Genomic DNA, 21,832 nt, shown 5'->3' on the forward strand with positions numbered 1-21,832 from the left:
GCGAGCAAAGCTGACCAACAACCACTGCAGGCATTTATCAATGCAATTAATAGCTGTCTTGTAAGCCCATGAAATCAGCATAATTAAGCGGCAAATTTATGAGGAAACATTTTCCTGAGCCCAAATTGATATTGTTTTCCTCTGCAACTAAGACGCCAGAAAACACAAGACAAATAATAAACATAGTTCAGCCCTTTAGCATTGTAAGTGAATACTATCTGATAATGCCGCTCCAATAATATAATATAACACATAACATAACATAACATAACATAACATAACATAACATAATATAATATAATATATTATAATACAATATAAATATAATACAATATATTATATTATATTATATTATATTATATTATATTATATTATGTTATGTTATGTTATGTTATGTGTAATATTATATTAAGCCCACCTATTATATATTATATTACATTATATTATTATAATATAATGTAATATAATATATAATAGGTGGGCTTTCCCAGATGGGCTTTCTAGAATAGAATAGAATAGAATAGCTTAGAATAGAATAGAATAGAATAGAATAGAATAGAATACAGTGGAATAGAATACAGTGGAATAGAATAGAATACATGGCTGTGCTCAGTCAGAGATTTTCTAGTTTCTGCCTTTTCTCCGTCTCTGGCTCAGGCTGTTATATATTTCCTGTGTTATCCTTGCTAGACTGTTTCAGCCTGTGTGTGATCTCTCTTGTGTAGTGCAGTGTCTGTAGTGTTTGTATCCCCCCCTCAGTAACCAACTGGCAGGTCAGCTGAGAATGTGCCGTATGCAGATTGCGCAGTGATTACCAAATCAGCACCCAGAGTGAGTGAGGTGGCCCTTGGGGGGATTGTAGTGATGGGGGATGGGGGATGGGGAGGTGGCGGAGAGTGGGGATGGGGTTGGGGTGAAATAAGAACAGGCATGCTGGGATGACATCTTGAAGCTTAAACCCCCTCTAAGACTAAGAATCCCCCACCATGCTCGATCAAAAGCGGTACACAGACACAGACCACAAATATGCCTCAACATTATGCTAACCTGTCTCTCAGTGGCTATCAATTGCTGTACATGCAGGCTCATTTTTATGTGAATTTTGGTAGCCTTGATTAATGGGTATGTACCTGTAGGACTATGTACATATTTCTGAGTATATAATCATCAGCAGTGCTTCTGTGAAGTAGCTTGTATGGTTCAAAATATATCATGAATAAATATCTTAAAAATAATACAAAACCCAGAAGAAACTGCAGTGAGTTCCAACAAAAAGTACTAACGCTATCCACCAAAGTTACTGATATCACAAATATATATCTTTTGGTGGAAAGAAAGAAAGAAAGAAAGAAAGAAAGAAAGAAAGAAAGAAAGAAAGAAAGAAAGAAAGAAAGAAAGAAAGAAAGAAAGAAAGACAGAAAGACAGAAAGAGCAGGTGGCAGCTTCAGCACAGGCAGACCCCAACAGCATGTGATGTGAGCACCGGGCACAGCAGAGGACAGGACAACATCTCAGACTACTCCAAACAAAAAAACTGGAGCAGGAGAGAAAGACAGTTGAGCGCCACACCTGCCGCGCCGCCTCACTCGCTTGCATGGCAGCCCGTGACAGCATACTGATGGACGGATGGCACTGAGGCATCAGGGACATGTGTGACCCAGAAGGCCTGCCGTGGCCAGCATGCTTTTCAGCAAGCCACTCTCAGGGCCGGATAAAGGCACAGGCTAGATATGGCTGCAGCCTAGGGCCCCCCCACCTGCCAGGGGGCCCCTGATTGTCAAAAAGTGAAAAATGCTATCTGTTGTGTTCAATACTAAGTTGGTAGACATGTTAGCCTTAATTGCTAGCTCGTTATTATTATTACACTGTCTATGTACATTTCTTGCAAAATTTGCCTCCTGGGGGCCCCAAAGCAACCTGTAGCCTAGGGACCCCAGGCTGTTTAAATCCGACCCTGGCCACTCTGCTTGGCCACCTTTGCCGACTTTCCCAGCCCTTAAATGGACAACGAAATGAACGGCCGGCCCTGGGCCGCGTACCGCATGGGGACAGAAAGAAAGAAAGAAGCACGCCGTCGCTGGCTAGGTATGTCACAAACAGGAAGCAAGCCAGGACTTTATGGTTAACACTTCGACGCGAAAACTGGCTCAGTCGCAATGAACATGTCCTGTGAGTCTCACACAGGAACAAAATAGAGCACGCGCGTGCGCGCACACACACACACTCACACACACAAACAAACACACACACACACACACACACACACACACACACACACACACACACACACACACACACACACACACACACACACACACACACACACACACACACACACACACACACACACACACACACACACACACACACACACACACAAAAAGAGAGCTTGGTATGCAGTTGTTGACTCACCTGCTTGGTTTGACAGTGCTCCGTTCACCATGGGCATATCATTGGCTCCCATCATGGAAGCTGTGTTTTCATAACAACAAACAATAAACAAAAAAACAAACAAACAATGAGCAATTGACTAACCAGTGCCATCCACACTAGCCTGGTTCTTCTCACGCAGACCCTTGGGGCATTTTTGCTTAAATTCCATCTGCGTGAGAACCAGGCTACATCCACACCTGCTATACAGAGATATCAATAAATACTGTATAACCATATCACTGCTGGTTGGCAGATGAGGTCATCCTGGGTTCAGAAAACCCTGGCACAAATTTGATCCAACCACTTATCTGTTTAACCATCGTCACAAACCATACTCAAAAAACCATGCATAACCATGGTTAATTAAAAGCACCGAACCACATTGCTCCAAGGACTGTCACCAATATGCGCATTGGATAAAAAAAGTGCACATCCGAGGAAAAAGTGAAGGACAAAGGCTGACTGAAAGTGTCGAGAAACTGATGAAAACAACAGTCAAAACGTAATCCTGCCATGGATAAAAATTTGAAGTGTGCAGCCCCCTCACTCCAAACTTACTATGGTCATTAGATGCCATCGCGCCACCTGACGTCTGAGCCCTCCCAAAAAAACATCTTTGACCCAGTGACTAATAGTGAATAATCAAGTGTGCATACGGTAGATCAGTGGTTCTCAATCTTTTTTGAACAAATACCCCCTGGACTTCATCCTAAGCCTCCCAACGCCAACCTTGACCTCATCATAAGCCTGCTAACGCCCCCCTTACTATAAAAAAATATAAATGGACTAATGCGCCCAATGACAGGGGGGGGCTGCACCGCTACCGTTGAGAAACATTACGTTAGGTTTTGAGTGTTTACATGCGGACTGACCTGTGTTTCCCGTGCTGGGGGGTCTTTGGGACATGCCTGGGGAGGCCATGTTCCGGTGCAAGGGAGCATGGGAAGGGGAAAGGATCCTGGCGTCACCGAGGGAGGTGGCAGAGGCTGAGGAGGTGCCCAGGGGGCCTCCTGGACTGTAGGCCTGTAGACTGTTGGGGTTGCCCACAGGCCCCAGCCCCACGTGCATGGAGAAATTCTGCTGAGGCATGCCGGACGGCTGCAGTAGACAACGCACAGAGCGGAGGAAGAAGAAGAAGAAGCAAAAGAAGAAGAAGAAAAAGAAAAAGAAGGGAGGAGGAAGCAGAAGAAGGAGGAGGATGAGAAGAAGAAGAAGAAGAAGAAGAAAAGGGAGGAGGAGAAGAAGAGGGAGAAGGAAGCAAAAGAAGAAGAAGAAGAAGAAGACGAAGAAGAAGAAGAAGAAGAAGAAGAAGAAGAAGAAGAAGAAGAAGAAGAAGAAGAAGAAGAAGAAGAAGAAGAAGAAGAAGAAGAAGAGGCTTGTTAATTTACATAGGCGTTTCAAAGTTAGGGTGCATATACCACATCCAAATAAAACAGTTATCAGACACAAAGTAGAGAAAGTGTGAGGGAGTGGTCCGTACACTGAGTATAAGCTCTAAGAGTACTCTATTATTTGACAAATAGCAATGTTTCTATCCACCAGTGGGATATTTCTTAGGCCTGGGAAGCATCCCACTGGTGCTGTTTATTATTAAATAGTAAAGTATTTTTTGGAGCTTATAGTCTAGACACATTTTTCATATTTGTGAATGTTAGAAGCATTTTTTAGTAAAAGTTGGGAACCTATGTACTTAACATAATTTAAGTGTGCTGAATTCAACTAGACTGGTTCCCAAGCTGGATTTTGAGGTTTTGACAGTTAAATTTGAAAAACAAAATGGCTGCCAAAATACGCTATTTTTGACAGAGCATTTTTACCAAGTATTGCTGTACTTGGAAATAAATGCTCTTTTCTAACTTTTTGTTTCCCAATAATGTTTCTTGATGAATGTTTCTACTATAGAGGATTTTAAAAAGTATAAAATAGCTTCTAGAATGCTAATAATGCTAATATTGTAGGTGTTAGCCTAAACGTTTCAAATATTTAGCTTTTCTAATAAGATATTTGTAGCCTATGTGTGTTTATATGGTTAAGAAAATTGATATAAGTATTTTAGAAATACTTAGCATAATGTGCAGTATTTAGTGTTTCCAAAAAATCACTTAAAGTTGCTATTAGCTCTCTGAAAACTGTCCAGAAATCGCTAGATGACACCATGATATTACATATAACATAAGTTATTTTGTGTCATTTTGAAAAATGTTCAGACATATTTTACATATTTATAAGATACTATTGCATACATTTGAGATAGTCTATACATGCTACTCAGCCTGATTGTTAGTGGCCAGACATCTCTTGAAGATGATGGAACTGGTAGCAAGGAAAACCTTGCTCAAAGCAGAGTTCTGAGTGAGGCTAAAGTCCTTGTTTATTGTGTCAGTGATGGCAAAAAATGGATTCCGAAATATTTTGGTCTTGCTTGTAGTCTTCATCAAGCTATAAAAGACCTAATACGACAATTCAACCTGGCAGGTCATTGTCTGAGTTACAACCAGGTCCTCCAAGTCCAGATCCTCCTTAGCTGAGAGCACTGTAAAAACACTGAACCAAGAGAGTGGTGCCATTATTCCAACAAACATTGCGGCAGATAAATTCATCCACTACACATGTGATAACATTGACATCCTGGATGAAACACTTGATGGGAAGAATACTTCCCATGCAACACAAATGGCAGCATGGCAGAGAGGCCAACCAATTGATGATTCTGTTAATATATGAGGTGTCCACTAGACATAGGCCCTACATTAAATGTGCCAAATGCCCTGATGGAACTACATCCTCTCAGGATTACTCCTAGGACATTCAAACCAACTTTTTCAGCACCCATTGCTGAATCATGCTTTGGGAAATCTGGAGAGGAGCATAAGTATGCTAAACAATCAAAGGCCACGGACCTATCTTTCTTCTTGCACTGTCAAAACTTAGACATGAAGACTTCTTGGTCAGTGTTCAATCAGTCACTGTCATCAAAGGAACAACAGACTGCTGCGTTGTATTTGCCAATAGTACTACTATGCGCTACTGCACACATTTTGCACACATTTTGATACTTTGAATACAAATGCATTGTCATATCTTCACATTTTGGACAGGAACATACAAGTTTAGCCAGATTCTGATCAGGCTATGAAGTGGGTAAATGTCACAGGCAATAAAAGAGCATCATTGCGATCACCGAGACAGCCTCAGCTTTGTGTAGGTGGACACTCTCTTTTAACCTGAGATCACACATTGCAGATCAAACATATGGAATGTACAGTGTCCTCCATGGCAGCAAGAAACTTCACAATGACGGAACCTACTCACCGCAGATTAGAAACAATACGGAGTAAAAGTTCTTTACACACATTTGTGCGTAGTTCCTTGGACTCATGTCTCCTGACTGAGGTCACGAGTACCCTGAACGACACGAGTTATGAGAGCTTGACTAGTTCTAACCTTCTCTGTCTCTTGTCTCTTGACTACTACGCTTGACTACTGGCAACGCATTTCAGTGGAGTCAGACTCTGACTCCCCCCTGGCAAAGTGCTTCGATCTCCCGCCTAAGGTGGACGACTTTTTATCCCAACTCCCTGCTACCACAGAGAATCTCATACAGCAGGACTGACCACCACCCTAGTGGCTGATGTGGCTTCCCCAGCTCGAGCAGCTGCCCTCGAGCCCCTTGGCCATCACCGCAGGCCATTGCGCTTGGCACAAAAGCGCTTGGCATAAAATCGCACCCCGTCACCATTCATGGCGTGCTTGTAGACTCCAAAAGTCCTGTATAATACACCACGAGCGCCTTCGTCTGACGCCTCCCTTTTTCCCCCTCCTGCAAGGAGGCGAGATTTCTCAGGGTTTGTCCAACCCACGGGGCTCAGGGGCCTCAGCTGAGAGCATAGGGGCTTCGGCCCCTCCTGCTACTTTCCTCTCTCCTGCAGGTTCGAGTCTGGCACCGGACCAGGAGGACATCCCCCAGCCCAGGGGCCACCTGCCCCTATGAGTCTGGCAAGGGAACATTTGAACCTAACCGGTTTTCTGGATAACGTTATCAGGACAATTCAAGGGGCCAGGGCCCAATATACTGGGACACTGTATAACCTGAAGTGGTCTGTCTTCGAACGCTACAAGACAACTTCTCAGTGTTCAGTACAGATGGTGTTGTCCTTTCTACAAGACTTATTGGGGGGAGACAATGCTTTACCATTTAAGTCTACTTTGCAGCGATGTAGGATTCAGTTCCAACACTCTGAGTGCCCACCCACTAGATACTTGCGCCCCGTGCTACGTCACCTGGGATATCTCTATAGTACTGGAGGCTATGTGTGGGGCCCCTTTCGAGCCCCTCCAAGAGGGGTCTCTCCAAACTGCTTTTGCACAACACCTTTCAGATCCGTGGAAGAGAGGGGACAACACAACTTGTGCCCTGTACACGCTTTACGCATGTACATGAACAGGACTCACTCTTTTAGGAACACTGAGCAGCTGTTTGTGTGCTTCATCAAGCCCTCTACACTGTAAAAAATGATATCAGTGATAAGTCATGATAACTTATAGAATTAAGTTATTCTCCTATACCCTGCAATGGCAACAACGTGGTTTAACTTGAATTTTTAAGTTTACCAGCTGCCTCAGAATTCGAAATTAATTTAAATCTTTATTGTAAGTTCAATTGCATTTCAAAGCCTTGCACAACTTACAATAAGGATTTAAATTAACTTGGAATTCTGAGGCAGCTGGTATTTTTTTACAGTGTACAGGGCTCACAGTTTTAAAATAGAGGTCTCCAAATGGTTGGTTCAAACCATTGCCCTGGCATATGAGTCCAAGGGTCGCCAACCCCTGGCTCAGATTAGGGCTCACTTTACCAGTGCGGTCTCTACATCTTGTCCTCTCTTCAAGGGTGCAGCAGTTTCAGACGTGTGCAGAGCGGCTGGTTGGGCCAACCCCGCCACCTTTGTCCAGTTCTACCGGCTAGATGTGACCACATTGCCACAGAACATAGGGTTCTGGGCACGACCACTGATTGTCTGTAGGGTGATAGGAACGCTATCCTTACAGGAGGCTCTTTGAGTTCTGCCTAGTTTGGACCAGCAATCGGGAGTGATTGTAACTCTCCCATAGATATGCGAACGATTCGACTGAAAGAGAACATTAGGACATGAATATGTCCCCGGTTCTCTGAAGGAGATGAGTGAGCCATCTCTCAAGACACCCCCGTTGCCGACAGCCGAAGAGAAGTTTGGCATCAAAGTGGCTTATTTTGAGAAAGTGGACATCCCGCCCACGACGCAGTTGATTGGACCTTTGGCGTGATTGCAAAGGTCTTCAGCTAATCGTACAGCTGAGAGTGTGCTCCCATAGAGATGGCTCACTCATCTCCTTCAAAGAACCGGGGACATATTCATGTTCCAATATTTAGTTTTTTAGATAATACTATCTTCTTTCTCTCTCTTTTTCTTTCCAAATGTTATTGAATGACAATTGTGTATGATGATGTGCTTTACGGAGGCTATTGCTATTGAATGCCAGTTTACGAGGATATCACATTATAAAAAGGCATAATTATAGTAATTTTTATCTTTTTGCCATGACATTTTGCCTTTGTGTAAGTGTAGGAATACATCTTAAATGCAAATATGTGAGCATTGCACATTTATTTCCATGGAGAAGTGATACTTTCTAACGTATTCTAACCAAAATCAAGAATTTCGGTGGCCATTTTGTTTTTTGCCCATTTCATGGTCAAAAACTCAAAATTCAGCTTGGGAACCAGGCTAGCTGAATTCAGGGTACTCTAATTGTCTTAGAAAACTAGGTTCCCAACTTTTACTAAAAAATGCTTCTAACACCCTTATAAAGGGCCTTTTTCTGGAAATGCTTCTAGTCTATTATACCCAGTGTGTAGACCACTCTCTTACACTTGGTAATTTGCATATGCAGATAAACACATAAATAATGTACAAGCATATTATTCACATCAAACGAATGTTATCGTTATTGTTGCTAGTATAAAAATATGAACTATTAATGAGAACTATATCACTTCAAATGTAAAATTAAAATCAAGAAACAAATAGTATATGGCAACACACAGCATAAGCAAGCAACAACAATGAATGACAAATACATATTTTAGCATACAGCCCAAACAATTGTACTGTAAGCAGACTGAATAATCCAGAAAAACTACTCATTTTCATAATTTATGTACAGGCAATGCATTCAAGGCACACGTGTCCCAGCTCAAAGACGATAATTATCCTCCGCAAAACTGTGACTTTACACTACGTAGCCCCGGTACCGGCGAGGCCTCATCATATCCTCCCAAAAGAAACATGTGCCGCCCCATCGGACATGCAAGGGGGACCTCGGAAAACCTGTGTGCTATTTGTCTTGAGGAGTGTCACCATATGTCTGTGGCTTAATATGAGGCGTGCTCACTCAGACTCGGTGACATTTCTGCAGTCTGTTTCCCCGCGTCTCAGGGGAGGCTGCATTATAATGAGTGTCTGGACTGCGCTGTAACAAATCCTGACGGCCAATTTCACATGCGAGAAAAGGACGGAGCAGCCCCGGCCCTACCACCACCACCACCACCACCTCCCATCAATCTACCCAAAATATTATCAGGGAGTTGTAGCCTCATAGTAGTGTGAGAGCAATTAAAATATGTTAGTCTAATGCGATGATAACATATTTTTTTTAACAACCAGCAGTGATAGTGCCAGTGTATCAAGCAGCAACAGCAGCAGCAGTATTAGCAGCAGCAGTGGCGGTGGCGACAGCAGCATCAGCAGCGAGGCAGTTTACTTACGATCTTGTGATTTCTCATCATATTATCAAACTCCTCATTAATTTTTTTATATTTCTCCTCAGTGTGCGGGGTAAGCACGTACGAGCCGTCCAGGTCGGGGCTGTCACAGCCCCGGTGCTCTTTCTTGTTTAACGCCTGTGGTAGGACAAACCAAAACAACAGAAAAGGAAAAAGAAAAAAAGAGAGACAGACAGAAAGAAAGAAAGACAAAAAGAACAGAAAAAAGGGACAATGAACAAAAAGGGGGGTCTGTATGAAGGGAGGATCGAAAAGGAGTTTACTTACACCCAATCGCTTACACATTACATCACTCTCATCATCCATGTCAGGGCTCAGCCCATAGCTCTCCTCGGCTGTGGGGAGGGCACAGTCATCCTGGCCTTTGTGCCTGAGTTTCTGAAATAGAATTCAGCACATTTCACCTGCCTTGCAATGTAATGGGGACTCACTGGCAGCAGCCAGCTGAGAAGGTGGACTACTAGCAAGTATGGTGTAATGGGGTGGGGTGTGTGTGTGTGTGTGTGTGTGTGTGTGTGTGTGTGTGTGTGTGTGTGTGTGTGTGTGTGTGTGTGTGTGTGTGTGTGTGTGTGTGTGTGTGTGTGTGTGTGTGTGTGTGTGTTTGTGTGTGTGTGTGTGTGTGTGTGTGTGGGGGGGGGTGATTGTGTGTGTTGTGTGTGTGTGTGTGTGGGGGGGTGATGATGGGGATGAGGGTGGGTATGGATAATTTAACATTTTCTGCAATTGAATTCAGCAAAATTCACCTGCCTTGCATGCAATGGGGACTCACTGGCTGTAGTATGAGCTGCATGGTCTGGCAGGCAGCTAAGAGGGTAGACTACTAGCAAATAGGGGTGTAAATAATAATCGAAATGTATCGATTTATCGCGATATGATCTCACGATTGAATACAATCGCATCGTATCGTGGGGCTTTCATAGCCTGGCTCTCACGAGACCCCTAGTGCTTCGTGCATCTTCGTTACACTTCGTGAGCTCGCATGATAATCCATCTGCGTGAGAACCAGGTTAGGGCATTCTTACTGTAAGTATCGAAAATAATCGAATCGCTGGTCCCTGCCCAATGCCCAAGCTCCATAACATAGAAATAGAAGTGGAAAAGTACTTGGGAAAAAGTCGAATCGAATCGTACTGTATCGTATCGTGGGGCATCCTTACGTATGTATCGAAAATAATCGAATTGCATCGCATCGAATAATAACATATCGATATTGAATCGTATCGTCATGGAGGCTGTGATTTACACCCCTACTAGCAAACATGTTTTAACAGGGGGATGGTGATGGTGATGAGGGTTGAGAGATGGGGATGGGGATCTAAGATGGTGGACTACTGCTAGCCCACATGTTTTAATGTACGGTGGTGTGGAGGAGTCGGGTGGGGAGATGGGGATGGGGATCGATAATTAAAGCTGTTTCAGGTGAAACATTACATAGCATTTAGGACACATTAGGTCAGTACGCCTCACTTTTGTTCCAGGAAGCTATCTGAAGCGGTGGCATAGAGCGGTGACATTTGAGCTGTCCAAAGCATGTAGGCATTGTATTAATGAGCATATCTTTCACTCTCTTCCCCACCCCCCTTCTCTCTCTCTCTCTCTCTCTCTCTCTGCAGAGCTGTAGCAGCTGTCGATACCTGACAGCTCACAGAGAACATCTGAATCCCAACAGCTACAAACATTGTTATTTCCCACATTTCAAACCCAACACACATATATTTCACATTCATACAGAAACACCCTGCTGCCTCACATTTCCTTGTGTTGTCGATGCCATCTATTCCAGTGAGTGTCAATGGCATGGCATTACAAAACGCCTGTGACTTTAGTCTCTGTTCAAGGGACTTAACTAAGCATATGGCACTTCACCAGACCAGCATGGCCCGTCCTTAACTATTGCCCCCCACCACCCCCCCCCCCCTGGTGGAGGAGGAGGAGAGGGGGGGGCAGGGGGTTGACTTTGGGACACCAGGACCTTGACCCACTTCTCTGTTGTGTAATTGACTTATCTATCTGGAAGCATATGGGCAGTGGCTCCTGCCCTATGTAAAAATGACAGTACAAGAGAAATTCAAGCTTTACGGGTCAGTAAGGAAAAGCAATTAAGCACAACGTGTTGTATATAAACAAACAATGTGTCTGGATTAAGGGTGTTATGCTATTTCATATACTATGAATGACATTGTCTGTCATTGGGCATCACACATTAACACATTACATTTTTCAACACCTCCATCATAAACAGCCATTTAGTGCCATTGAGGGTTCATTTGCAATTCGTCTTTTTCATCATCCTACTTATGTTGTTTTCATTTTTTGTCCTCTAAGAAAGAGAATTCCAGTGAATCACTCGAGTCGGATGCAGATAAGAAAAGCTGAATGACTTTGCGAGCTACTTTTTCTTTGACCCCAGACAAGTGGCCAGACATTGACTTTCTGGGGGCTCATGAAACGTGACCCTGCGCTCATTCTCACAACTGCATGAAATATTTATCAGCGCTATTGAGGATTGGGAGCGGATCAGATCAGGGGACAGAGCTGGGCTGGGCTGGGCTGGTAGCAGGGCTGGCTGAGATGGTAGAGAAAGAAGAGAAGAGAAGAGAAGAGAAGAGAAGAGAAGAGAAGAGAAGAGAAGAGAAGAGAAAAGAAGAGATAGAGAAAAGAGAGAGAAAGAGAGAGAGAGAGAGAGAGAGAGAGAGAGAGAGAGAGAGAGAGAGAGAGAGAGAGAGAGAGAGAGAGAGAGAAGAGAAGAGAGAGAGAAGATAGAGAGAGAGGAGAAGAGAGAAGATGAGGCTCTGGTGAAATCCAAACTTCACCAAATGGGTCCTGAGAGAGGAAGGCACAGAACTGTGTCTCCAGCCTTGTCACCGTCACAGCCTTCTAATCTGCCCATGCAACAAAATAGATGAAAATTAGGGCACTTTTCAACATTCAAATTAAAAAGTATAAGCTTAATTAACAGCGAAGCAGTGACGTTTCATTTATCAGCATTGAAGTAAGTTGGACTTAAGACTTAAGGCTACAGGTTACTAACCTGGTTCTCACTTTTTCTTCTTTTTTTGCATGCTGGGTGACCATTTTCAATGGCCTTGTTTCACTTTTTTCACTATTTGTAACCCAAGCAGTCCCTTCCCTAGTTTACTGCCTATAATCTTTGTAACAGACCGGACAGAGTTTTGTCAGAGATTTGTCAGAGATTCCCTTTACTTTTGTTTAGCATGTGTAAATATTTTTTTTTCTCTAGCATGTAGTTCAAAATGTCTTTGGCAAATGAGAAGAGGTCCCATCTCATCAGAAGAGTAGGTAGAGCTCTGCTAGTATGCTCAAAAACAACTGGTGCCCTATAAGAATTAGCCCACTAAATAGATTGCTTTGGACTCAAATCAACTGAAGTGCCTGGATCAAGGTCCCATCTCATGTTTGGTATCTTAAAATATCAGAAATTGCTGCAATGACATGGTAGTTTGACATAAAAAAAGTTACAACATGAGATGCAGCCGCATACATACATAACTTATTTTTCTTCACACCTATGTAATGCTTCTTTATATTACATATACGTCATATAATTATTTATATGTCCTGTTTTTTTGTTTGTTATAAATAACATCAAAATGTCTGCAAAATTCAGCAGAGAGCATATTCCCACAAATGACTCATGTTTGGCACTATCCTGGGCACAGCCTCCTCGACTTAAATAAGCATCTGTGTCATAGATGGGTTTGTAAATAGCAAATGTCATTATGCCTGTGAAGGTCGAGATGCGTATGTGGGATTGCAAAGACATGCCTGTGCACTGATGGGGTGATTAGTCGAGGGGCTCTTAGTTAGCCCAAGGCTCTGGAGAGAGAGAGAGAGAGAGAGAGAGAGAGAGAGAGAGAGAGAGAGAGAGAGAGAGAGCATCCGAGGCGGGATAGAGCTGACCAACGCATCAGCCGCAGCCCCTTGACAGCATTCCCAGACGCTAATGGGCCAGTCTATATTATTTCAATCTATTAATGGCTATTGACACAGTGCTATTCATGTCTGATTCAATTACCCACAAGACAGATGTCCTTCTTGCCCCGCGCTCGAGGACAGAGGCTACGACTATACGACTACACAACGAGGAGTCGATCCCTCTACCCAGGAGTGATGCCTGCGTCTGGGAAGGAGAAATGGAAAAATACGCTTTCCTGTCGAGTGTCCTTAGAGCAGTGTTGCCAGATGTACAACAATTATCGGATTTGTACCATAATTTTGTCCGTTTTGTCCTCTGTACGATAAAAAAAACATGATATACGATCATGTAGAGTTGTCATTCAGTTCATTTAGATGCCTTGAAACAACAATTTGGGTCTCGTGCAAGAATTTCCTCCCAAAAAGCCCCCAAAAACGATAATTTTGAGGTGTTACTTGGTACGATAGTTCAGCATTTTCCATCTGGCAACACTGGTCCTTATGCCAATAGGCTGGCACTCTCAAATGTCGTCTAGCAATTGTCGTTTGGTGTTTTGAGTGGTTCACATTTACCATAATGTGCCCACTTCAGAGGAACAGAGAGTGTAAATGAGATGCAGATTAGCTCAATACAAGTGAGTGGCGCATATATATATCTACTGTAGACGCCGTCTGAACTGAAATCATCTGGCCCTTATCAATTTTCTCACCCGCTTACAGATGCAGAATATTTATAGCGTACCACAGCTGGTGAATTCGCATCTCGACGTGAGCGGCTTGAGTGATACACAAATATGACAAGACAGGAGGAGTTTGCACGTCTTGACGGCTTGGGAAAGATGCGGTCAATTTGAAGCACGCTAGTCTCCGCTCATGCAAAGTTTGAGGTAGCAAGCAACACAGATATACGCTAATTAAGAGTTAAGACATATTTATATGTATGAGTAAAAAAAATTAAAAAATACAACTCCACTGATGGTGGCATGTGAATGTGGAATGTCTTGCGGTATACTAGCATATTTCCATCAAGTGTTATTAGATTATGTGAATTAAAATGTACATCAAAGAGATACCAATGAGTCGTAATTTGTGAATCACATGAGCGTGTGGTGTGTTGGCTTTGAAGTTACATGTGTTGGATTAAAACTGAAGAAAATGTGACTGTGGTGAGGAATGCTCCACTTACCCTCAAAGTGGCACAAGGTTGAAAATTAAATTTATTCATTTAAAGGTAGGCCTATAAACATGTGGTTTCACTAGGTGTCTTTTCAGTGACAACAGCCATTTTGAAAACGGACATTTGACGTCAATATGCATATCTGACCTAAAGGTAGTAGGAGACAACAGGATGTGATTTACTTTCACAAAGTCACTTTTATTGTAACCTTGGTGACAAATTAGTCAGCTGTGGACCAGTGGATTAGTTATAGCCAAGCTGACATGGAACATGGATCAAGTACTAAAACCTGTGTGTGAGATCTGCATTTAAGGACAGTTTTCAATACAGCTGCTTTGAAATTGTCATTATCGGGACATAGATTTATTTTCTTGCAATTTTTAACCATTGTATCATCCAACTCAGCATGAAATTCGACTACAGTTGTATCGTTCACACCGTATCGCATTAGACTCTAAAACGCACTGTCCCTCACCTCCACGATGTCGGAGTTGGTTCGGCTCTCGTGCGGCTCGTTGTACTCGGTGTACTTGAGCAGCACCTTGTCCATGTCGGTGCTGGCGTACTGGAACAGCTTGTTAGCACTGTTGAAGATGATGAGGGCGATCTCACAGTCGCACAGCACGCTCAGCTCGTACGCTTTCTTCATCAGGCCAAACTTCCTCTTGGTGAATGTGACCTACAACAGGGAAGAGACAGAAGTAAAAAAAAAAATACATAAAAAAATAATAACAATCTGGGTATAAACATACATGTAAAATAAGCTATGCACATGGGTATGCAGGTGGATTTGTTTCTGGAAAGGCCGGGCTGAGAAAAAAACAGTGCACCAGGAATTATTCTTCTCTCACTGATGACATGCCATCCAACACAGCACATAGAGTGTTCACTGAACGTCTAGAGAGTAAATGTGCTGTGTTCTGCTCGCTCATTACCCGCGTCATAGAATGTTCTGTGCATGTTTCCCAGTGGAGGAGGTTTAGTAAGAAAACACTGTGACTGATGTAGCAGCCACGGGCATAGATTTTCCAATCGAAACATATGGCAACTAAAAGAAAAAAATGATATCAAAGTATTTCCTTTCACATCTGCCATCCATTTCTCTATGACTTTTTTCACAAAACGAGGGGCCACTTGAAGTTCATGCACCGTGAGAAACCAGTACGCAGACAGACAGAGATCAATCTTGTAATCAAGAGAGACGTATATATTTTTGCACACAGCCTTTCCGTGTCCACACAGCTGTCTAGGGACAACCTTGCGCGGCGGTGTGTGTGAATGTGACATTCCTGCCTGTGAGGCACTGGCTCTTAGAATGTGCTGCTTGCTGCCTGCTGCCCAGAGCCTAATTGCAGGCTTGTGGGCTATCGGCCTCCTCCTCCTTGTTCAACTGGAGCACTGATCTGTTTGTGTGTGTGTGTGTGTGTGTGTGTGTGTGTGTGTGTGTGTGTGTGTGTGTGTGTGTGTGTGTGTGTGTGTGTGTGTGTGTGTGTGTGTGTGTGTGTGTGTGTGTGTGTGTGTTGTAAGTGGGGAGGGGGTGGGGTTGTAGGTGGTTGGCTAGCTGGACAGATAGCACACGATGAGTAGAATGTGTGTGTCTGTGTGTGTGTGTGTGTGGGTGCATGCATGCGTACGTGCATGTGCGTGTGTGTTTGTGTGTGTGTGTGTGTGTGTGTGTGTGTGTGTGTGGGTGCATGCATGCGTACGTGCATGTGCGTGTGTGTTTGTGTGTGTGTGTGTGTGTGTGTGTGTGTGTGTGTGTGTGTGTGTGTGTGTGTGTGTGTGTGTGTGTGTGTGTGTGTGTGTGTGTGTGTGTGTGTGTGCGTACATGCATACGTGCGTACGTGCATGCACATGTGTGTGTGTGTGTGTGTGTGTGTGTTGTAAATGTAAGTGTGTGGGATGGGGTGAGGGGGTGTTGGTGTAGTAGGTGGTTGGTTAGCTGCCTAGATAGCGCAGGGGTTTCTGCAGAGGCTCACTGGCGACGTCAGTGATAGTGGGAGGCAAAGGGGACACTTGCCCCAGGCCCCATGGACAGAGGAGGCCCCAGAATTGGGTTCTCATTACATTGTATGTGTTAGGTGTGTGTGTGTGGGGTGGGCGGCTTTCAAATGGCTTTGTCCTGGGTCCAGTCAAAGCTGTCAGCAGCCCTGGCAGTGGCATGGACAGTGACAGTGGCAGGGGTACATTGAGGCACAATGGCGGCAGGCAGGCATGAGGAGGCATGATCGTGTGTGTTATTAATGTAAGTGGTGGTGGTGGTGGTGGGGGGTGGGGGGGTTGTTGGTGTAAGTGGTTGGTTAGCTGCCTAGATAGCGCAGGAGTCTCTGCACAGGCTCATTGGGCTCATTGGCTCAGGCTCAGTGACAGTGACAGTGGCAGGGGTACATGGAGGCACAATGGTGGCAGGCAGGCATGAGGAGGCATGAGCGTGTGTGTTGTAAATGTAAGTGTGTGTGTGTGTGGGTCATTGGTGTTGTAGGTGGTTGGTTAGCTGCCTAGATGGCGCAGGAGTCTCTGGACAGGCTCATTGGCTCAGGATCAGTGACGATGACAGTGGGACAGGGCTACATTGAGGCACTATGGCGGCAGGCAGGCATGAGAGATGGGGCATGAGGAGGAATGAGCACACGGGGACCGTGCTGTACAGTATGTAGGTCACAGGCCACTCACATTCTCCTCGCTCAGGCAGGCATCCCCTTTCACGAGCAGGGACACAAATCTTGGGGACAACAATGCAAATGAATGGGACGTTCAGAAGTGCTTAGGGCCAGATTTATGAAATCGGTAAAAAAAAAAAAAAAAAGAAATCGCGCCTTGGGCACGATACTGTTGATGATGAATAGTGTACTGTTGACGCCAGAGAAGGGGTTGTGTGTGTGTGTGTTTTATGTGTGTTTTTGTGTGTATGTATGTGTGTGTGTGTATGTGTGTGTGTGTGTGTGTGTGTTAGCGACAGCGTATGTGTGTATGTTAGCGCGCGTGTGTGTGTGTGTTTTAGCGTGTGTGTGTTTGTGTGTGAGTAATACACCTCCATCCAACAGCTCGCTGCCCACTGTTTGAACCACAGTTATGGGGGAAAATATGAGCTTCCGACTGTATTTACATGCAGAGATGACCCAGGGGAAGGCGGAGGAGACGGAGATGAAAGAGCCTGATATAATAGAATGTAAAGCAGAACAAGCTGCGCTTCAAGAAAAATCTTCAACTCGAGTGTTTGCGTGCAAGTGCGTGTGTGCGCGTGCGTGTGTTTAGGAGCAAGAGAGGGGGTTGGTGGAGAGTGGGGGGTGGAGAGAGAGAGAGAGAGAGAGAGAGAGAGAGAGAGAGAGAGAGAGAGAGAGAGAGTTTGTCTGTGTGTGTGCTTTTCTGTGTACATCAAATGGTGCTGGGAAGGCACAATACAGTACATAACATAGATGACAAACAGCTAAGACATGATACCGTTGCAGATCACATAAAATAATATCCACACACACACACTAAAACAAATCAATGGCACGCTACACCACGCCAGTGTGTCCCCGCATGCGTGCCATTCCACACACAGCGCATAGCATAGCAATGTAGGCCAAAGGGCCAGTAGTCTATCGGAGGTGTTGATTTTCCCTAACCCCAGTCAAATGCTTGTTTAGAATAATATACATCCGTATCTCATTAGCCCATTTACGCCACTCCCTGCTCCTGCTCCTGCTCGGCCGCAGTGTTGCCAGATTGGGCGGTTACCCACCCAATTGGGCTGCTTGGGATGGCCATCTGGGTCTGCGTTTTTCCCCTGCAGTTTAGTGCCCATAGAAATCAATACAATTTGTTGAAATTGGGCGGAATTTAGCACCTCTTGGTGGTTTTTGAACACCTTTTGGGCGGGATTTGATCAGACACATCTGGCAACACTGCTCGGCTGCTAACGTCATGAATATGGAGCTGCTAGCGCGGCGAGTCGGCACGCGGGTCCCCATCAGATGAATACATTTCTCATGATAATAGGACGTGTATGCTAATGATTATCCCCCTGGGCAAAAACGCCTGGCGGGGCTAGCAAAACCCATGGGAGAGAGAGAGAGAGAGAGAGAGAGAGAGAGAGAGAGGGAGCCTGTCACGTTTGGCGATTCTCACTAAAGCAAACACTACATACACGAACGTACTTACTAAACAACAAGCAGTCGTTATCATCAAGCACGAGGCGGCAAAACAGTTTCCCCTTAAGTACGCTGTCTATATTGCTGCTCTATATTGCGCTGGCATGTAAACAACATATATCAGATGCCACTGCCAATGTGTGTGTGTGTGTGTGCTGTAAGTGGGGAGGGGGTGGGGTTGTAGGTGGTTGGCTAGCTGGACAGATAGCACACGATGAGTATAGTGTGTGTACGTGCATGTGCATACGTATGCGTGTGTGTGTTGTGTGGATTGTGTGCGTGCATATGTGTGCGCGTGTGTGTGTGCGTGCATATGTGTGCCGTGTGTGTGTGTGTGTGTATGTGTGCTTGCATATGTGTGTGTGTGCGTGCGTGCGTGCGTGCGTGTCTGTGTGAGTATATGTGTGCGTGTGCATGTGGTAGTGTTGTGCACCTATGCCGATGGCTGCTGCTAGTTGTGTTGTGGTGAATATGATTAGGCTCTAATGAAGATGTATGAAATGAGGAGGATGACAAGGTGTATGTTGTTAACTGCAGTATGTGACCAACGCTATGCTATAATTACTTCAGGGCGAGCTAATAATAAGGCAAATCCTGCCCAAAAACAAACACACCAATAAAATATCACAACCATGATACTCAAACATTTTACACCCATACCACGTCTAAATCCAGCGCAGGCAGACACACTCAGTCACTCACAGACGGGCAGACAGACGGACAGACAGAAAGACACACACACACACACACACACACACACACACACACACACACACACACACACACTCTCTCTCACACACACACACACTACCCACATCACACACCCACATACCCACTCAAACACACATACACACACTTCCCACACTACCCACACCCACCCACAGAAGCGCGCACACACAAACACAGACAAGGACTCCTCCAGACAAGATAGTATTTGTTTCTGTGTGTGTGTGTTTGTGTGTGTGTGTGTGTGTGTGTGTGTGTGTGTGTGTGTGTGTGTGTGTGTGTGTGTGTGCAGTCTGTCTGCCTTGCCTCTCTATGGCTAGTTACTGGTTGCTGGTGCTGCGCTGTGCTGTGCTTTGCGTTTATATTTAGCCGCGGTGGAGCGGAGAGAGAGTGGCGTGGCTCGGAGCAGACGGGGTGAATTCCAGCCGCCTTGCTTGCGGTTGGTCTGAGTGATGGCAGGCGGGGCGGAGTGGGAGTGGGAGTGGGAGCGGGAGCGGGCCGTGGTGGGTGAGAGAAGGGCGCTGTGTGTCCCGCTGACCCGCCCCGCTAATGAGAGGGTTTGCTCTGCTGCCGGGGATGCTGGGCCGGGCCGCGCTGGGCCGCACCAGGCCAGCCGCTGCCCTCCTAATTACCACCGACCAGCTGCAACCACAGGGACACACGGACGCACACACGGACGCACGGACAGGGGATAGTGGTGGGGGATGGTGTGTGTGTGTGTGTGTGTGTGTGTGTGTGTGTTGAGGAGCAAGAGTGTGTGTTTAGGTGAGAGAGAGAGAGAGAGAGAGAGAGAGAGAGAGAGAGAGAGAGAGAGAGAGAGAGAGAGAGAGAGAGAGAGAGAGAGAGAGAGTGTGTCTGAGTGCCCGTGCAATCTTCAACTGGAGTGTGTGTGTCTGTGTGGAGGGCCCTGCCTGAGAGGGCCCTGCTGCCTGGGACAAGCTCTCCAGTGTCCGACACCTCGACTTGTGTGTGTGTGTGTGTGTGTGTGTGTGTGTGTGTGTGTGTGTGTGTGTGTGTGTGTGTGTGTGTGTGTGTGTGTGTGTGTGTGTGTGTGTGTGTGTTTGTGTGTGTGGTGGGGTCGGGGGGTGCGGGGAGGTGAGTGGCGGCTAGCAGACTGTCCAGACATTTCTCCCCACACTGGAGCCCCAAGGTCTGGGTCTTGCAAGAGAGAGAGAGGGAGAGATAGAGAGAGAGAGAGAGAGAGAGTGTATGTTTGTGTGTGAGGCGGCCCCTCTTGCCTCCACTATTCCAGCGGCTCCTGGCTCATCACAAACTGCTCTGGTGTTTGGGGTGTGGAGTGTGTGTTGAGAGTGTGTTAGAAGCTTGTGTGTGTGTGTGTGTGTGTGTGTGTGTGTGTGTGTGTGTGTGTGTGTGTGTGTGTGTGTGTGTGTGTGTGTGTGTGTGTGTGTGTGTGTGTGTGTGTGTGTGTGTGTGTGTGAGTGTGCTTGTGTGTTAGAAGACGGCTGGCTCGCAAATCCGACTGACTAGGGACTCTAATTAGAGGCGCTGCGTGGCGGTAGTGGCATGGAAGCGCGAAAGCATGCGCCGCCTTTTAAGAAGTGTTTGGAGCAGAAATCTCCGGAGGTTTGAGTGGTGGGAGGCGGAGGGAGGGAAGGAGGGAGAGAGAGACAGAGGGAGAGAGGGAGAGAGAGACGGAGGGAGAGAGGGAGAGAGGGAGAAACGGAGGGAGAGATAGGCAGAGGGAGGGAGATAGGGAGAGAGAGAGAGAGGGAGAGAGGGAGGGAAGGAGGGAGGGAGAGAGAGAGACGGAGGTAGAGAGGGAGAGTCGGAGGGAGGGTGACAGGCAGAGGTTAAGTTTACGAGATCATTTTTTTAGTTGTTTCTTGAAAACGCAGAGCTGAGTGAAGAAAAACACTCGAAGAATTCCGCACTCTCTCCCTTTCTCTCTCCTTGCCACAACGAAGACATGTAATCTGTTGGTATGTGTTAGCCCTCTTAAGTCTTTAACCGCCATTCCTTGCCTGTTTTTGTGCACTGTTTCAATATAGAGGTATGGTAAGAGACTGCGATGAGTGAAGTGCATACACCTGCTGTGAGAAGAAAAGGGGGATAAAAGAGGAAGTGTCACCCACATGTCTGTTTCGCTCGTCCATGATCCGGGTGATCTGGATCTTCTTTCGCCCCATTTTTGTTCCGTTTCTGCTGATGTCCGCTCACGCCCTCCACACAAAAAAATGCCAGAAGAAAAAAAATTGTATGGCTCTTTAGGGCCTCAGCACATGGTACACCACTGCTCCTCTTCACTGGCTCTCAACGAACAAGGAAACCTGCAACAACACAAACAACAAGAAGAGATGCTACTTTGAGATGGCGAGCAAAAGTTACGATACACTTAAAAACAATCTTCTTTTGAGAGTTTATTTGTTTAAACAAATCTCCTGACGGTCTATTTGCTCATTTGTGTTTTCTTGAAATGCTTATGAGAGAACCATGAGAGCAAAGGAAACTATCAAAGTGGAAATGAAATTAGTTTGTCCACTCAAAGTTGGCCGATAAATTTAATTCAGATTCTGTTTGAAAATAGACAAATAATTTACGGTAAGCGATAAATCCCAAGAGTCAGCAGTTTACAGTGATCTT

General features: G+C 45.3%; 1 protein-coding gene across 5 annotated transcripts in view; it reads right to left on the reverse strand.

Annotated features, from left to right (window-relative positions):
* mef2ab (myocyte enhancer factor 2ab) overlaps nt 1–21,832 on the reverse strand; it is a 51,882-nt gene that overhangs the window by 13,410 nt on the left and 16,640 nt on the right. For 2 of the 5 annotated variants that reach the window (XM_063188903.1, XM_063188902.1), the window contains 5 exons: nt 21,325–21,519; nt 14,845–15,048; nt 9,239–9,634; nt 3,306–3,531; nt 2,413–2,472 (listed from right to left, as the gene is read on the reverse strand). In XM_063188903.1, the coding sequence (XP_063044973.1) occupies nt 2,413–2,472; nt 3,306–3,531; nt 9,239–9,634; nt 14,845–15,048; nt 21,325–21,378 (940 nt within the window). In that variant the 5' untranslated portion in view covers nt 21,379–21,519. The remainder of the gene's footprint in view (nt 1–2,412; nt 2,473–3,305; nt 3,532–9,238; nt 9,635–14,844; nt 15,049–21,324; nt 21,520–21,832) is intronic. The other 3 variants (XM_063188904.1, XM_063188906.1, XM_063188907.1) reach the window with 3 other exon arrangements.

Source organism: Engraulis encrasicolus, chromosome 22 (assembly GCF_034702125.1).
Source record: "Engraulis encrasicolus isolate BLACKSEA-1 chromosome 22, IST_EnEncr_1.0, whole genome shotgun sequence".
Classification (NCBI taxonomy): domain Eukaryota; kingdom Metazoa; phylum Chordata; class Actinopteri; order Clupeiformes; family Engraulidae; genus Engraulis; species Engraulis encrasicolus.